Source organism: Durio zibethinus, chromosome 18, assembly GCF_047325235.1.
Source record: "Durio zibethinus cultivar Kanyao isolate XHJ-2024 chromosome 18, ASM4732523v1, whole genome shotgun sequence".
Taxonomy (NCBI): Eukaryota; Viridiplantae; Streptophyta; class Magnoliopsida; order Malvales; family Malvaceae; genus Durio; species Durio zibethinus.
Window position 1 is genome coordinate 10,782,760 of NC_143179.1, and position 16,642 is coordinate 10,799,401.

Sequence of the window (16,642 nt, forward strand, 5' to 3'; positions counted from 1 at the left end):
CTGTATAAAATTTGCCATTAGGCTCAATTATGTTACCATTTCACTCATTCACCATTAGTAAAATAGTAAATACAAAATCATTTACATAACCATAAATCATCACAGATCTTCTCATGGGAATGAAGAAACTCGATTGGTAACAACAGTAATGCAAACGATGATAGGAGATTTTGAAGATTTGCGGCCATTTTTATGAGTGACGATATGTAGCTATATACCCTCTTGCTAGACAAGTAAAGCAACATGAAATGGAGCAAGGAAGGGGGGTTGTCTAATTTCTATTCTACCCTGAATAGATGTGAATGCCAATAGCTATCATAAAGATGGCGACTAGGCCAAAGAATATGATCGTGTGAACAAAAATGGAGATCGGACTAGTCTGAAAGTTAGCAAATTCCACTGCTCTTTTGTTTCCAGGCACTTGACAAAGCAGCCCTGGTGTACACAACACAAACAGCACCACCGCCACCAGTACTGGCCCCCAATCGCCTGACATCCCTCTCCCTTTGTTTCCTGCAGACTATTGCTTTTGGGATATATACGAGAAGGGTTGACAAATGTATGAAGGTTTTATATGCAAAGTTTTAGATAAGAATGCTAAGTGAACCACAACAAAAAGGAGGAAAGCAGAGATAGAGAAAGACAAAAGGAGATGAATAAGGACAAAGAAGAAACCACAAAGACAAAGAAAAAGTTCATGGCCGGAAGATGAACCTTGGGTTCCACGTTACTTTGACAGGAACAAGCCAATGGAGACCTGGACGGCCTAATATGGCATTATATCCTTTCTTTGGACGGCTGTTGCTTGAATGAGCACACTCCAAGAAATAAAAAGTCAATGCGTTGTGCTCCTAAGAAATTTTGTTCTTTTAATTTGTTTGGTTTGTTTATTATGTTTTTTATTTGATTTTATCAGGAGAAAGAAAACCCTAGATCAATGCTTTTATTCTCAGACTATTGCATTGGGCGTTTAGCTCAATATTGGTTGGTCCATAGTCGATCCGAGTTTCTACTTAGCAAAGAGTTGGGTTTATTGCCCTTTCGAAATATTGTAACTTATAAACTAAAAGAAATTAAAAGACCTTTTGGATTCTAGTTTCTGCCTAGATCTCAATCTCGGATACTGTCTGTCCTACTGGCTATAAAGAAGTAGCTTTATCTGGCACAACCCTCTTCTTCTTATGGTTGGTAGTACAACCGTGCCAACAAAAATTATGTAACACCCAAAAATGCCAATGAAAGAAGTAACTTCCATGACAGCATGATAACCGATTTCATATCTTATATCACTTGCATCTTCCTTGGCTTCCTTTATGTGCGTGTGAATCTTCCAATCAAAAGAGTGGTCTTCCCAAGCCTCCATGCCCTAGTAATGTTTCTATATCTCCATCCTTTTTGCCTTCCAGAAAAAGAAAAAAAGAAAAAACCTTCAATTAGAGAATTCTACAACTTTCCAGGGAAAGTTTGGTTTCAACTATACATACCAATGGACATGCAAGGAAAGAAGCGGGCCAGGAAGGTAAGCAGAACAGCTGTTATATTGATGAACACGATCATCTGAAATGTGGTGCCCATCTTTGAAAATTAAGGTATTTATGGGAAAAATATTCCGTCCACTGCCGGTTAATAAAAATAATACCTATATCATAGTTTACCTAATAAATGTAATACTACAAAGATTTGTTTTAGTGAGTTACACGTACACAATATAACAGAAAGAAATCCCAATTATAAACTATATCAGATTTATTGTGAAAGTGTCAATTAAGTATTAGTAAAGATAAGATTGAGGACTGGACTTATATCTTAAGTGATTGGTTAGGAACTTCTGGTTTTGAATGCTTCTCGGCTCTCTATGTGAGTCTACCAATAACATTACAAGCTTTATTACAAGCAAATAGCCTCCGTAAGTCATACTGAGAGGGATGCTTTTCTGATACAGGACCACTGCCTTTTTCACACTTGGTAATGTACTTTTCAATCATTTGGTGGTTCTGTCCTAATGACTGTTCTTCTATGGCAAGATCCTCAATCAATACCAGGCATTTTGTCAATCACCATTCACCAGATGCTGGTTATGTTTGACGTCTATCTCTACTTACTCATTCGTGACTATAGACACAACAACTCCAAGTAATCCAGCCTGTTGTTGTGTGTTTCTTTCAATAAAATCGAATCATATGTGTCAGAATCACTCAATTTCAGTTCATGTAAAATAGTAAACAGATAAGTAACTGAGACTCGAGTCAAGAATGATGACCCAAATTGTCCCTTTTATCACCTTCATTAGCCATTGAAATTTCTTACCCTGTTACATCCTACACAAGTTTGGATATACATTAAGCCACAAGGAAACAAGAATTCAAAGTAAAGCGCTTAACTTTACGCATGCAGCTGCTTTTGCATTTATTTATTTTGATATATCTTTAATAAAGCAAGCAAAAAGAAGCATTGAAACGAAACAATTATTAGAAGCTAATGGAAGAAAAGGAGCTTGTTTCGTTATTCATAAAGCAAACCCACTAACATTTACATACCTTACCTCCCCTTTAAACCCAATCTCTTCTTTCTCACCAAGTTTAGCATCATCCCCGTCCTTCGCCACCAAGAAAAATTAGTTCCATTCCCGGCCCCTACATAACAGAATGAACACCTCTTCTTTTTCCATTTTGTATAGGAAGAAAACTTCTCAAACATTCAAAACCTTGGCTTCGGGAGCGAATTAGAGAAAGAAAGAAAGAGAGAAATGAGTGCAGATTGGGGACCGGTCATTGTTGCAGTAGTTTTGTTCATCCTCTTGTCGCCAGGGTTGCTGTTCCAGCTGCCATCGAGGACTAGAGTGATAGAGTTTGGTAACATGTGCACAAGTGGGATAGCCATCCTGGTTCATGCCATTATATACTTCTGCATAATTACCATCTTGATCATTGCAATTGGTATTCACATACATGTTGACTGATCTAAGTCTCAAGAAAAGGGTAACCTTCCCTTTTTTTTTTCTTTCTTTCTTTGGCTCCCCAATTTGTTTTCTTAAGATGGAGCTCATATTCTACCTTCTTTCTTATTATCAATCTGATTTCGTTTTTCCTTTATTTTTCTTCACTATTTTATTCATTGTTGTTTGCAAGAGAAACGTTGAAATGTGTAATAATGAAGCTATTTCTTGACAAGGTGGTTTCACTTGTAATTTATCCAAGATTGATTGATTGACGGATGATGGTCATATTTGACGGATGATGGTCATATGAACGAATTTTTCAACTCTGCTCTCTAAAATCCCAAAAAATTTTCAGCATATATTTCTCTTTCCTTGAGTTTCTTTACTGATCCTAGCCAAATGAAAGTGCAACATTAGTTATTTGTGAATTATCAAACCGTTAAAAAAGGGGGCGACTGTCCTTTAGATTGCCTTTGACAGTGTCGGCAAAGACATCACCTGGAAAACCAAGAACAGACTCAGAAGTCAGACCCCTTTGCCTTAAAGCCCCCTGGGTTTGTTTTTATATTTACTGATAGCTTTCCAAATTAATGGAAGAGCTTTTTATTTCAGCATCCAAGCTAAATGAAGAAATAGCTAAACATAATATGAGAAATCATCCAGTAAAAACTTTCAAAGGCAGTAGCAACAGTGACAAATTTCAAATGGCAAATCACCAGGATTTAATTAACTCAGATGGTCAAGGTTAAGAAAAAATTGGCCAAAGATAATTAAAGTTCCAATCTTAAAGCCCTTCTCTTGAAAGAGAGAAAATGAGAATTTTCACACTGAAAAAAAGTAAACTTTGGCAAATTATGATCTGTGCCACAAATTTCATTGGTCCAAAACTGAAACAAGCTAATACAATGATTAACCAAAACCCAACACAGATCTTGAATATAGAGACCAATAACCAGACTCTCCCCCAGCCTCAGGTGTAGAAATGGAGGTGCACAGCCAGGATCGAAACAGCATAGATGGCAAAGAAAAGAACAGTGTGAATAGCAATGGCCTTGCCATTAGTCTTCATGCTCCCAAATCAACTAGACCTGAAGAGCTTCAGAAATGAGTCTTAAAAGTTCTTTTTTTTTTCTTTTTCCCAGAGGTGAAAAGTGAAAAAACTAGATTGCTTCTGGGTAATTTTAAAGCCTGGAAGAGGAAGATGGGATGGAAGTGAAAAATCTTGAAAATGACGGTTAAGAAGTGAGCCATCAGATTAAGTTTGCCAAATTTTGATTAGTGGAAGCTTAGTTAGGGATAATTGTGACCATGACAGAACTTTTAAAATAAAGAAGCCCATAACATATATAAATATGTTGGTGGATATCTAATTTTTAGAAATTTTTTTAATTTCCATGTTTTTGAAATATCATAAGATTTGACCAATGAATCCATAGCAGTAACAGAGTATTGTGCTTGGAAAATATTAAATTACTTCTTAGTTTCTACAGGAAATGGGTTTGGAGTTGGTAATATATTGTCAAAGCCATTATGTTATCTAAAATTTTAATAATCAAAGGCATGAAAAGGAAGAAGATAAAAAGAAGGCCTTAGCCTCTCTCCGGCCATTTCTTCCATTGATTGGCTAATCCTAGCTCCACCTTCTTCTATAAAAGCTTGTGATTTTATCAAACTGTAATCCTTAAATGGACGGTGATGGAGCATGAAGCACCAACAGCTAGCTGATACATGGTACTGCAATTGACTGTGGAGGGCCTAGCCACAAAAATTATGCCTTGCCTCATTCAACAAAAGCTAGAGAATTAAAAGATCAAAAGTAGAAAGTGGGAATAATTGAGAGTTCTTATTTTTCAGCTTTATGGGATTCCTATTCTCTCTATAACTGACTTGAAGACACCAGAAAATAAACATCCAATATCCTGGTTTTTTATGCTTGTTTGATTCTTCCTTTTTACTATCAATTCTAGAGGAGGTTTGAGTCTCAAGTAGCTGCATATACAGAAGGTTTGAGATTTTTTTTGAAGCCATATAGAATGAATGATTGGGCTCCTCCCCTCATAGCTGCTGCGCTGTTTGCATTTCTGTCACCAGGGTTAGTCCTGCAAATCCCTGGGAGAAGCCAAGCCATCGATTTTATGAACATGAAGACTAGTGTGGCCGCCATATTTGTGCATGCTGTTCTCTATGCTTTGTTCCTCATCCTGTTTCTTGTCGTTCTTCATATCCACCTCCATATCTAAGAATAAAAGGGTGACTCGGGAAAGTTGTGCAGGCACTCTCTCCAACTTGACAGGATGAGATTTTCATTTTGTACTGTGTTACTTCTTAGTTCTAATTTGTCGTATGATCCCGTGAAAACCTTGCTTTCACTCATGAAGAAAAAGAGTTGGTAGGGTTCTTTAGCTTCTGTAGTTTTGTTTGAAGTCGTGAATTTTAAGAAGAAAAGAAATACTTTGCTTTGATCAGTGCAGTTATCTGGGCAGATGTTCTGTTAAAAATATTTCTTTGATTCTGAACTTGCTAAGAATTAACAGCTTTAGTTATTTTCTCTGGCACTATACACAGCTTCCAGTATCTATGGTTTCGCTCAACAGTCATTATTGGAGTTCATTTTCTATAAATGCATCAAGGCCCAATTTCAGATTTGCCATTCCATGAACTGCTGATTAAGCATGAAAAGTTGACATTGTCTACATAAGTGATGATCCAACTGAGGGCCAAATTTGGAGCTTATAAATGGTATTACTGATAGAAATACATATCACCAATTGCTAACTTTCACCATAAATGAATCATAACTAGTAAGGGTATGCAAATTTGATACCCTAGAATCCTGCCAAGTCAAATATGAATTTCCACAGTTGTTTGCTTAATTTTACTGAGAAATGACCGGCTTCGTGCACAATAATCATGTTGACAAGGAAAGAAAGCTACAGAAACCTGCCGTTCTCATTGCCCTCTCTTATGTCAAATCAGCTGATTAATAACTAGTTAGGTAAAGAAAAAAGAAGTATAAATGCTCTGTCCCACCTTTCAACCCATTAGCAGATGATTCTTGAATGTTCATCCAGTACTTAGTTAACTGTACATTAGTTAGTAGCCACATCCCACGTGATTAATAAAGGTAAAAGGAATAAAGCAAACTATAAGGAACCTTGAAGAAGTTTAGATCTGGTAACCATGAGTAAGACAGAAGTAGATCCGCAAACCAGAACCAAAACAATTATTGTCAAGTTGCAAGATCAATGGGAAGTACAAAATCAAATGACAAACAAAAATATCTATGTAGCAATTTTGGTTCAAAAAAGAAACAGATGAAAGCGATAGAAACTGAATTACATACCAGTCCACAGATTTGGAAACTCTCGATAAGTTTCTGAAACAGATGGGTGCTTGGTTTTTGTCACCTATGAGCCAATATACATGTGCACACCAACAGCTAAAAGGAAGATACAGATGAGTGCAAAGTAAATTATGGAATGCACCAGGATGGATACTCCACTGGTCTGAAAGTTTCCAAACTCTATGTACCGTGATTTTCCTGGAACCTGAATCAGCAGCCCTGGTGTTAGCAGTATGAACAGCACCACTGCCACGAAAACTGGCCCCCAATCAGACATCTTTCCTCTCCCTCCTCTTTCTCTCAGCAACACCAGACCCTTAATGTAAATCACTAGGTGGTGGTAATCTGATCTACAATGAATGTAAGGAGTGGAGATGGAAATGGAAAAAAAAAAGGGACAAAGGTGATTATAAAGGTGGTGTTCTGCTTTAGGAAGAAGGAACAAAGGGTTTGATGACTAGGAAAAGTGAAGATTAGCTAATCAAGGAATTGGGATTCACATTTTTCTCCACTGACGATTATCACTTGCACTTTGGTCGAAAAGAAACTTCGCTATAACACTCAATGCCGTTGGACAAACTGTGCATTGGTTGTTCTTTTCTGAGCAAATTTGATGCGCCCCAATAACCAACGCCAACGGGCAAATTTTGTTTCAAATTTTAACTTCTTTCAGCATTTTCAAGTACGTTTCAAAAATTGATAATGACTAAACGAATTTGTCCATGACAGGATGTTACAAGAAGCTCTGCAATAGATTAGTTTACTTTATTAGTGAGTATTTTTCATCTTGAATCAAAATTTATCCACACGAGTGAGAGAATCTTCCAAAGTCTTTAATGCCTTTCGGTTACTTATAGGATCAGTATTCTGGGGAGGGCTTTTGTGGATATATACCCCTGATCACGCCAATGTGAGGATAAAGAATTTATGGTAGCCTTCTCGACATTCCAGGATTACTTTTATCTACTTGATCAATAATTAAAGCTTTGATAATATTTTCCTTTAAAAAAAGCTTTGATAATATTAGCATTAAGGATGTTTTGGTTGCAAACCTGATTTGGTTAATGACTATTTGCCAGAGATGGATTCTGAGAGGCAAGAAATTCCAATGTTGTCAGTCAGCATATGATTTTCAATCCCCATATCCACAATTTTATTATTTGTGCCATTCTATTTGGGCCAGCAACTGGTATTGTGGGGTTGTATTAGCAGAAGTAAATACAGAGCAAGTTATAAAGCAAAATGGAATATCAAGTAACCCAGAGAAAGATGCAAAAGTTAAATTTGCAGGATAATCACAGGAGCCTGCTAACTTTTCACATGTCAAGAAGGTGACGGTTTCCAAATTGAAATTTAGCATGTGAATGAGTCAGTTAATGTTCACAATTCTGCTGCTTCAGGAAAGATAACCAATCCCAAACATGGGCAAACTCTCCATTAGGATCTTAAACAGATAGGAATGTTTAATTTCCGGCTGACTATGACCCAATCTACATCTGCACCCCAACAGCTAACAAGGAAATACAAATATGAGAGCAAAGTAGAGAATTGAATGCCCCCGAATGGATTGTCCAATGGTTTGCAAACCCATTAATGTAGTGGCCAGTGGGTTACCCTTAAGGCTAAGCTGAACTATGGTCCATTAAAAGTGGGCTTATGATCCTGAAACGAAAAGACGAAACGTCGACAGCAAGGGCGACGCCCAACAGATTTCAAGGTTGTCTCCTAAACCACTCGGACACATCGGTAATCCTGTAAAGTCTTATTTTATTTGATATGCTGAATATCTCTGTCTCCATCATAGACAAAAGATTTTAATGTGAAAAACTAATTATTATTAATTTATTTTTCATGCATGAATGCTGGATATGCTTTTTAACTTTTCTCCATTTCATAGATTTGATTGAACCAACTTGATCAACTTACAAGCGATAAAAATATATTAAAAAAAAATAGATAAGGTTCATGGTGAAGATCTTGTCTTTGCTGATTATACAACATGGATATACACAGATTTGTATAAGTTACACTGAAAAAGATTTCATAACCTATATATATATACACACACAAATTGCATGTCAATTATTTTAAGATCTTATTGAAGAGACAAAGACTTGTATTTCTCAACAAATATTAATGCCGCTTGCCCATTAACTTCGTATGCTTAAACCAATCCTAGAATCCAACAGCTTGAAATTATGAGGTGAAAACTTCAGTCAACAAGATCATCAATATTTAACCAGAAAATGTATTGCTAAATGTACAAAAATGTCGATTTCTAATTTTCAGACCTCATATATATCAAATCAAGTTAGGTTAGATTGACATAAAAAGCTAGCCCCATGACATGATATGCTGACTAGATTTTTTTCATTTCTGATAGGATTTTTGTGAGAATATGCGACTAGTTTTTCAACTAGTCCTACCTCTCAAAGCGGTACCACACATAAAAAAGCAAGTCTTGAAAGGGAGATTTCAACCTCTCCCCAGCATGATGGACCAAAATCAATACTGATGGCCATAGGAGGCACATTAAAGCTAGATAGCCATATGGAATTACCACATCAATTTCATCCGAGCTACCTTTTTCTGTATATATAGCTACGTATCTGAATTTGGCATTCCAATGTAAAAACTAAACTGAGCAGTGAGAACCCTCCAAGCTTTATCCATTTGTGAAGTATAAGAATCCATAAGCACAATCATTCAGAAAATACCTAATTCTTCTTATCTTAATGGTGCAAAAAAGCATATTCCCAAGTTTAAATAAGTGAATGACAACATATCAGATTATGACCCTTTATTTTTTTTCTTTTGAGATGTAGCAAATCGGGTTTAGATTTGTAGTGTATGGTGGGAAGAGTAGCCATTTTCTTTATTTGCTAAATCACCTAATCAAGGTTTGTCTTTAACTGTTCATGAGATTAAAGTACATAGGAAAGCAATTAAACACTATATTTCAGGCATCAAGTGGTTTCTAGTGAACCTGACGTCAAGTGCTGAAACAAGTTTTATATATGTAGTAGCTGGTGGAAATTCCCTTTGGGTTCATAAAGGACATTGATTATTAATTCTACTCCATCCTTGTTGAAGAATATAGACTTAAACTACTAATCAAGGCAAGTTATTGCCATTAAAGCAGAAATTTAAGTGCTTTTGACAGATTAAAAGACAAAATAAAAAATAAACATAAAAATATACTGCACATTATTGTATACTATAACTCCATGTGGTATCGTTTCATCTACCTTTTGGCTTTTACACGTGTAATAAGATGTACTGAGTTCAGATTTTCGATCAATATTCAATATTAAGGGATCCTATTCCCATCTATCATAAATCAGGAACAATTTCAATATATCCAACATATATATATATATATATATATATATATATATACAAGCAATTTTGAATGTAGACCTAGCTATTGTATATTGTTTTTTAGTTGAATGTCATTTTTTAGGATCTGTTTGGTAAAACAATAAGATTAAAAATAATGGTGACAATAAAATACGAGAGTTGCAACAATGAGATTGAAATCAATGGTGATGTTATATCAAAATCTTGTTTCATCACAAGCATAAATTCTCATTCTGATGAAACCTAACTTGTGAAAATATTGTACTCAACTTGATAAGTATTGTTTGTTTTAACTTAAAGATTTTATTATTTTATCTCACAAAAAATATTTTACAAATTTAAATTTAAATCTTTACATATATATATATATCATACCATATTCACATATTTTTTTAATATAAAATTGAAGACATTACATGACCTGACAACTAATTAGTATAATTCATAGTTGTGACAAAGCTAATGCACAAGGAAAATTAAGAACTCATCAATTGTGTATAGGGTTTGAAAAGCTTAAATTCATCATTGTCAATATTCAATTACAGGATCTCTATACCAAGAAGGAAATAATGGATAAGAAGGAAATGCCTAGCCCCAAGCTTAGCTATATATATATATATATATATATATATATATATATAGATAGATAGATAGATAGATAGCATAATTGGGATGGATAAGAAGGCAGATATGCATATATAATCCGCCTATCTTTGGAGGCATCCGGCCGTTTGATGCTAGAAAAGCCGTTGGTCAACAGTGACTAGTTTAGCGCCAAATTAAGCAACAGAGAACTAGCTGCCTTTCCAGCCAGGATATGGATTGTAGTATTTCTATCTGGTGTCCATCTGGTGTCTGGGCCCAATGTCTTTGACAATTTTTTCAAAACAAGGATAACTCCTCTCCTGCTGGGTCCTCACTCACCTCCTGTCTGTCAGCACTTGCTTTGCTCTCAACATTTCGCACGAGGTTTATTTCTATTGTATTAATGGACAAAAGGACAATTACTAGATGACCACAAATACAAAAGCTGAATCAGCTTTATTAATATTATGATCGCAATAAAGTAGGGATGGGTTGGTCGCTCAAGTATTAATTATTTTAATCTGAAAAATTGTTGGACTATGCAGCAAAACTTTAACAAAGCTTAAAACTCCTCTCTTTTGATTGGTTAAATCTTTTCTTAAATATATAATCAATGTTAAATATTCAAAACTCCATATCTAGAAAGAATATATATAGCTACTTTGATTTTATAGACTTTAAAATCACATGGGATTTTTTCATTATCAGTCAAAAGGTTGGTGGCTCTAACCTTTTTGCTTCTGGCAAAAACAGCTCTTTTTCCACAGAAACAGCAATTTTTTTCATACGTCAATTGTCAAGAGTTAACACCTATATGACAGAGAGTACATTTTATTTCATAGATATTGTTTTTCTGCACTGAAAACTAAAGACGAAAACAATGGAAAATGAAAAAATGTGAGTGAAGTATTTGGGATAAACCCAACTTCAATTTCATATTTTTTGACCTATTCCTGACAGAAGGTTTGACGTACATGAACAATAGATTATTCATATTTACAAATGCAACCGTCGATAATTTTTTGTTTCTTTTTCTCGTAAAAGATAATGTCAAGGGAAAAACTTAGATGCTGTGATTGTGATTGACAATGCTTGCCATTGTGAATTATTATTTTGCTTTTCCTGTTGCTGACAGTGAAACTTTTAGGACAAAGAGAAAGGCAGTTACACAAGAGCTGATCTCAACCATCAATTTTCCAAATATAACACGTGTCAACGCCAGAACACGAAACAGAAGAACAAGGAAATCAAACAGTAACTGCCATAGAAAGAATCAAAAAACCAGTTCCAAACGATTTGTGTCTCAAACATATTACGGTAACAATGAGGCATCAAATCAACGTCTTTTTTTTTCTCATCGGGCTTTTCCACAGTGGCATTTCCTGTAAATATCTAGAACAACAGTCCGAAATTCACGGGGTTAGAATAAAAATAAGGCAAAAAATGCCAGCACCATAACCGTACACCTTCATGACCGGTGGCCCAAAGAAACACCACATCCACGTCAATCGGCATTATCCTTTGCCTTTCTCTTTTATTGTCCGAGTTCCACCCACAAAGTTTTAACCTTTAAGGAAAGACCTGTTTTTGTTAAAAATCCATATTTTACAGTTTGGATTGAAGAACAGAAGCCAAAAGTTCACAATCAAGAACACTTTCTTCTTTTTATTGGCCGGTTTTTGGAGAATCGCATAATGGGAAGATTGAAAGAAAGGTTTCAGGCTTTTGTGAATAATAGATGGCTGGTTTTTGTGGCTGCAATGTGGATACAATCTTGTGCTGGGGTTGGGTATATATTTGGTAGCATATCGCCTGTGATAAAGAGTTCTTTGAATTATAATCAAAGGCAGCTTTCAAAGTTAGGTGTGGCTAAAGATCTTGGAGATAGTGTTGGGTTCTTAGCAGGGAGCTTGTCTGAGATTTTGCCTCTATGGGGTGCTTTGCTCGTTGGTGCTCTGCAGAATCTTGTTGGTTATGGTTGGGTTTGGTTGATTGTTACCGGGAGAGTTCCAGTTTTGCCTTTGTGGGCTGTGAGTTTCAATTTAAAAGTTTTTTTTTTTTTTTTTTTTTTTTTTTTATGAATGAGATAGCTGAAACCTGAAAGTTTTTGTTTTTCTGTTGATTGATTTTGGTTGGTAGTTGATAATGTTGATTGCTTGATTTAAGTCTATTACTTTGAAATTCTTTTTCTGTTCTTTTGTTTCCCTTCTGTTTGCTTGGAAATAATGTGATCCTTTGTTTCTTAATTTTCAGCTTTGAGGTTCATATAGTAATGGTTTTAACTTTTAACTTTTGTCTTTTTAATCGCCATATGAACCGTGGCACAAATTAGGAAATAAATGGAAGATTGCCATGTTCTGTTGAAGAAAGAACAAGAGGTGATCCGATCCTGAATTAGAGTAGAAAATTTGTTGGATGGATATTAATCTATGTTCTTTTATCTGGAAGATCAAAAGTTATTATTGTTTGTGGATTTGAGGTGGTAAATTAAGGCGATTGATTTGTTCCACCCCTTACTAAAACCATTTCAAGCTATTCCTTTCAACTGAGTCCGAAAATTTTTGTATCTTCAGAAAGTTTTAATATTATATAGCATATCACTTCGCTTAGATTGTTAATCCATCTCAGTATGCAGATGTGCATCTTAATAGTTGTGGGAACCAACGGTGAAACCTACTTCAATACTGCTGCTTTGGTTTCTTGTGTGCAAAACTTTCCCAAAAGCAGGGGTCCAGTGGTAGGAATACTCAAGGGCTTTGCTGGTTTGAGCGGTGCAATTTTGACTCAGATATACACAATGATTAATTTCCCAGATCAAGCATCTTTAATATTCATGGTTGCAGTTGGGCCGGCAATGGTAGTTATCGCTCTAATGTTCATTATCAGACCTGTTGGAGGTCACAGACAAGTGCGGCCATCTGATGGTTTAAGTTTTACATTTATTTATAGTGTGTGCCTCCTGTTGGCTGCTTACTTGATGGGAGTCATGCTTCTGGAAGATCTTGTTCGCGTGAGCCACATTTTAGTCACATTTTTTACAGTGATTCTGTTTTTTCTTATTTTCATTCCCATGGTTATTCCCATTGCATTGAGTTTCTGCGAAGAGCCTAGAGATCCAGCAGAAGAGGTTCTTCTACCAAAGCCAGAGCAACAAGAGGCAGGAAAGTCGGAACAGGATGTGCGGGAACACGAAGTAATATTCAGTGAGGTTGAAGATGAGAAACCTAAGGAAGTAGACTTACTTCCAGCATCAGAAAGGCATAAAAGAATTGCTCAGTTGCAAACAAAACTGTTCCAGGCAGCTGCTGAAGGAGCAGTAAGGGTGAAGAGAAGGAAAGGTCCTCGTAGAGGGGAGGACTTTACCTTGATGCAGGCTTTAATTAAAGCAGACTTTTGGCTTATCTTTTTCTCTCTTCTATTAGGTTCAGGATCAGGATTGACAGTGATAGATAATCTTGGTCAGATGAGCCAGTCTCTAGGGTATGATAATACTCATATATTTGTATCCATGATTAGCATTTGGAACTTTCTTGGTCGTGTTGGTGGGGGTTACTTCTCAGAGATTATTGTGAGGTACAGACTGATATCATTTGCACCTGGATGCTGATAGCATCAAACATTACCTTAATAATGGTTTTGACTCCTTTTTTTTTATATATTTTTACTGTGGCATCACTGTATAGGGATTATGCTTATCCAAGGCCAGCAGCCATGGCTGTGGCCCAGCTTGTTATGGCTATCGGCCATGTCTTCTTTGCTAAGGGATGGCCTGGAGCAATGTACATTGGTACTCTGTTGATTGGGCTTGGCTATGGTGCCCACTGGGCAATTGTGCCCGCAGCTGCCTCCGAGTTGTTTGGCTTGAAAAAGTTCGGGGCTCTGTACAATTTTCTCACGCTGGCAAATCCTGCTGGTTCACTTGTCTTCTCAGGTCTGATTGCTAGCAGTATTTATGACCGTGAAGCAGAGAAGCAAGCTCATCAACATCATATCCAGCTGCAGATTTCAAGGTCAATTTTCTCAGGGATGTTTGCCCAAGATGAACCACTTAAGTGTGAAGGTTCTATATGCTTCTTTCTAACTTCCATGATTATGTCAGGATTTTGCATCATTGCAGCTGTTTTAAGCATGATACTTGTGTACCGCACTCAGATTGTTTATGCCAACCTCTATGGAAAGTCTCGCACTTGACTCCAAGGATGATACCTAGCAGGGTCTCTTATGAATATTCCACCCATTTTCCATGGTGTTTTTTGCGGGGAAACTGAGATTGTATGAGTTTTCCTTAAAGTTGTGATAGTATTGCCATAAAGATTGTAGCGTGGAGCATGTTCCAAAACCAAAACACAATTAGATTTTAATTTTACTCTTTGCTCTGTAACGTAGTTAAGTAATACCATTTAATTGTGAAAGATTCTGCTTTGAGTGTCCAAATATTGTAGTACATTTTCTCACTTGTTATTTGAACTCAGTTTGATTTTAAATATGGAAGTTTTTTTGACATTTTTCATTACAGGTGATCTAGATTCTAGATTTCAAATTTATCTCTTGATTATGGAGATTGGTGCTTGTCTTGATAGGTAAAGCTCTGTGATTTTGATGGTACATCAAGGGATGTGATTACTAGAGAAACTGTCTTTAGTTCAGAGGGATTAAGTGACACTAATTTTCTGATGAAGACTGCAACTCCTTCTGGTGTCAAATTAGCAGTAGTAAATGACAAGGACAGAAAAACAAGACACAGAATCAAGCTTATATTTCATTTGTAATCAAATGCTCACATTCGGGCTCCCTATTCCATGCCAACATCTTCCTTTTAAGAATTGAAGGCTGTGCAATCTAGCCTTATCTCCCCTGCTTTACCAGTCTTTACTCCAACCCTTCCAAGCTTCCTCATTGCTGTGATGAAGGCTTCTTTAAAGTGATTTTGCTTTTTAACAAAGTGAACCACAGTTGGTTTACATTCTTGAAACAATCCCTTCTGATGTGAGCACCTCATCTGATGCAAACAATCCCTTCGTAGCAACTAGATTCTTGAAGTACTTCCCACCAAAAGTTTGCGGGGTTACAGGGTCCATCTTAAGAAAATGAGTAGAAGCGATTTGCAAAGCGACCGCAGTGGGAGAAACCAACAGTAAGAGCTCCTGAGAGTGCAATCACATTAGTTTGTGGAAGGCTGTTTTTGGCAAAAATGGTTTTAAGCTGAGTGAGATCGAAGTTAGGCTCTGGCAGATTTCCTGCTACACTTGATGCATGTGATTCGAGGCCATAGTGACATCCCAATTCTACCTTAAATGAACTCCAGCCTAAGATTATAGTCATTGAGTTACGTATTGGGGTGACAGGTTTTGACTTTAAGGTAAATTGTTGGGCATTTCTTACCAGGACTGTAACATCTCTAGTCGCAATATCCAAAATGTCTGCACAAGATACTCCTCTGGACATTTTGCTTCCACTGCTAGCTGGGCTTTTATTACAGTGTCAAATCCATCTCCTGCAAAGGAAAGATTGTCAACAGCACCCTTCTTATCATGACTCATGCATCACATCCCTGCAAAGCAAACCACATACTGATACAATGTCAAATTATAAACTGGTCTATAATTTTTGAAGATCTGCTTTTTGTTTTTATGAGATTTTGCATCAGAAAACCAATTTGCCTTTAGAATTTCTTTCTTTTCTTAACAAATTCTATGGCATTGTTCTTCCTGATATCTCTTTTGTGTGTGGCTCGTGATGTCAAAAAACAGAACAGGATTTCATGTTTTCATACCCCATAGTCAACGGCATGTTTATGTCCAAGTCAGTTACACTGTTACAGCAGCCATGACTTATTAAAATCAACCCACTTTGTTTACTTTAAGAAAAAGACATTAACAGAGTAGGAAAATTCTCTGTATGACATTCAGAACTTCTTCTGTTGCAAACTATGCAGAACAAATACAATGCATAATTAGATATGAAAAGCAAATAAAGCGTAATGCAACAACCAATCTCTAAAGCAAGGCTACTTTGGCATGAAAGATATGCATAGATAAGACAAATTGTTTCAAAGTATATCAACCAACTCACTCGTCACTGCAGACATGTACCAAAAAAAGGGAAAAAGATGAGAGAGTGCTCCTGCCAAAACTACCTTAGCTAAGCAGTCATGGAAATATAGCCGTAGAGTCACAGTGACTCTGACCAGAGCTAGATCCAAATGGAGTGTTAGGTAGTTCATTATTTTATTATTAAAATAAAAAATTGGAAAGGCAAATGGGTAACAAAAAATCATTCAATTAAAGTTTAATAATCATTTAAATTTTTATTTTTTAATTAATTAAACCCTCAAATATTTATTTTCACTAACTAAGCTTATAAGAAAAATAATTAATTATTTTTGGTCAACCAAAATTTAATTGAATAAAAATTAA

At 36.1% G+C, this 16,642-nt stretch overlaps 5 protein-coding genes and 1 pseudogene across 6 annotated transcripts; 3 read left to right on the top strand and 3 right to left on the bottom strand.

The window, feature by feature from the left end:
• Positions 1-6: 6 nt before the first annotated feature.
• On the bottom strand, positions 7-998 carry LOC111300482 (uncharacterized). Its single transcript, XM_022896113.2, has one exon. The coding sequence runs from the start codon at positions 494-496 to the stop codon at positions 284-286; it is 213 nt and encodes a 70-aa protein (XP_022751848.1). The 5' UTR covers positions 497-998; the 3' UTR covers positions 7-283.
• Positions 999-2,395: 1,397 nt separating this feature from the next.
• LOC111300483 (uncharacterized) lies at positions 2,396-3,170 on the top strand. Its single transcript, XM_022896114.2, has one exon. It carries the CDS (start codon positions 2,747-2,749, stop codon positions 2,957-2,959), a length of 213 nt encoding a protein of 70 aa, XP_022751849.1. The 5' UTR covers positions 2,396-2,746; the 3' UTR covers positions 2,960-3,170.
• A 1,271-nt stretch (positions 3,171-4,441) lies between these two features.
• LOC111300484 (uncharacterized) lies at positions 4,442-5,999 on the top strand. Its single transcript, XM_022896116.2, has one exon. The coding sequence runs from the start codon at positions 4,972-4,974 to the stop codon at positions 5,176-5,178; it is 207 nt and encodes a 68-aa protein (XP_022751851.1). The 5' UTR covers positions 4,442-4,971; the 3' UTR covers positions 5,179-5,999.
• A 150-nt stretch (positions 6,000-6,149) lies between these two features.
• On the bottom strand, positions 6,150-6,899 carry LOC111300485 (uncharacterized). Its single transcript, XM_089747480.1, has one exon. It carries the CDS (start codon positions 6,556-6,558, stop codon positions 6,346-6,348), a length of 213 nt encoding a protein of 70 aa, XP_089603606.1. The 5' UTR covers positions 6,559-6,899; the 3' UTR covers positions 6,150-6,345.
• Positions 6,900-11,567: 4,668 nt separating this feature from the next.
• Positions 11,568-14,739, top strand: LOC111299512 (protein NUCLEAR FUSION DEFECTIVE 4-like). Of its 2 annotated transcripts, none has more exons than XM_022894728.2 (3): positions 11,568-12,256; positions 12,862-13,799; positions 13,910-14,739. In XM_022894728.2, the coding sequence occupies exons 1-3, from the start codon at positions 11,921-11,923 to the stop codon at positions 14,415-14,417; spliced, it is 1,782 nt and encodes a 593-aa protein (XP_022750463.1). In that variant the 5' UTR covers positions 11,568-11,920; the 3' UTR covers positions 14,418-14,739. The 2 variants fall into 2 exon arrangements, with proteins under 2 accessions (XP_022750463.1, XP_089603607.1); XM_089747481.1 differs by having other exon boundaries at positions 11,963-12,256; positions 12,855-13,799.
• A 167-nt stretch (positions 14,740-14,906) lies between these two features.
• Positions 14,907-15,824, bottom strand: LOC111300924 (peroxidase 55 pseudogene; annotated as a pseudogene).
• Positions 15,825-16,642: the final 818 nt, after the last annotated feature.

Bases quoted from the DNA above. Each gene is read 5' to 3' on its own strand.
- LOC111300482 (XM_022896113.2), bottom strand. From the start codon at position 496: ATGTCAGGCGATTGGGGGCCAGTACTGGTGGCGGTGGTGCTGTTTGTG.
- LOC111300483 (XM_022896114.2), top strand. From the start codon at position 2,747: ATGAGTGCAGATTGGGGACCGGTCATTGTTGCAGTAGTTTTGTTCATC.
- LOC111300484 (XM_022896116.2), top strand. From the start codon at position 4,972: ATGAATGATTGGGCTCCTCCCCTCATAGCTGCTGCGCTGTTTGCATTT.
- LOC111300485 (XM_089747480.1), bottom strand. From the start codon at position 6,558: ATGTCTGATTGGGGGCCAGTTTTCGTGGCAGTGGTGCTGTTCATACTG.
- LOC111299512 (XM_022894728.2), top strand. From the start codon at position 11,921: ATGGGAAGATTGAAAGAAAGGTTTCAGGCTTTTGTGAATAATAGATGG. The intron at 12,257-12,861 runs GTGAGTTTCAAT...CTCAGTATGCAG, and splicing joins CAGTTTTGCCTTTGTGGGCT to ATGTGCATCTTAATAGTTGT. The intron at 13,800-13,909 runs GTACAGACTGAT...ATCACTGTATAG, and splicing joins TTCTCAGAGATTATTGTGAG to GGATTATGCTTATCCAAGGC.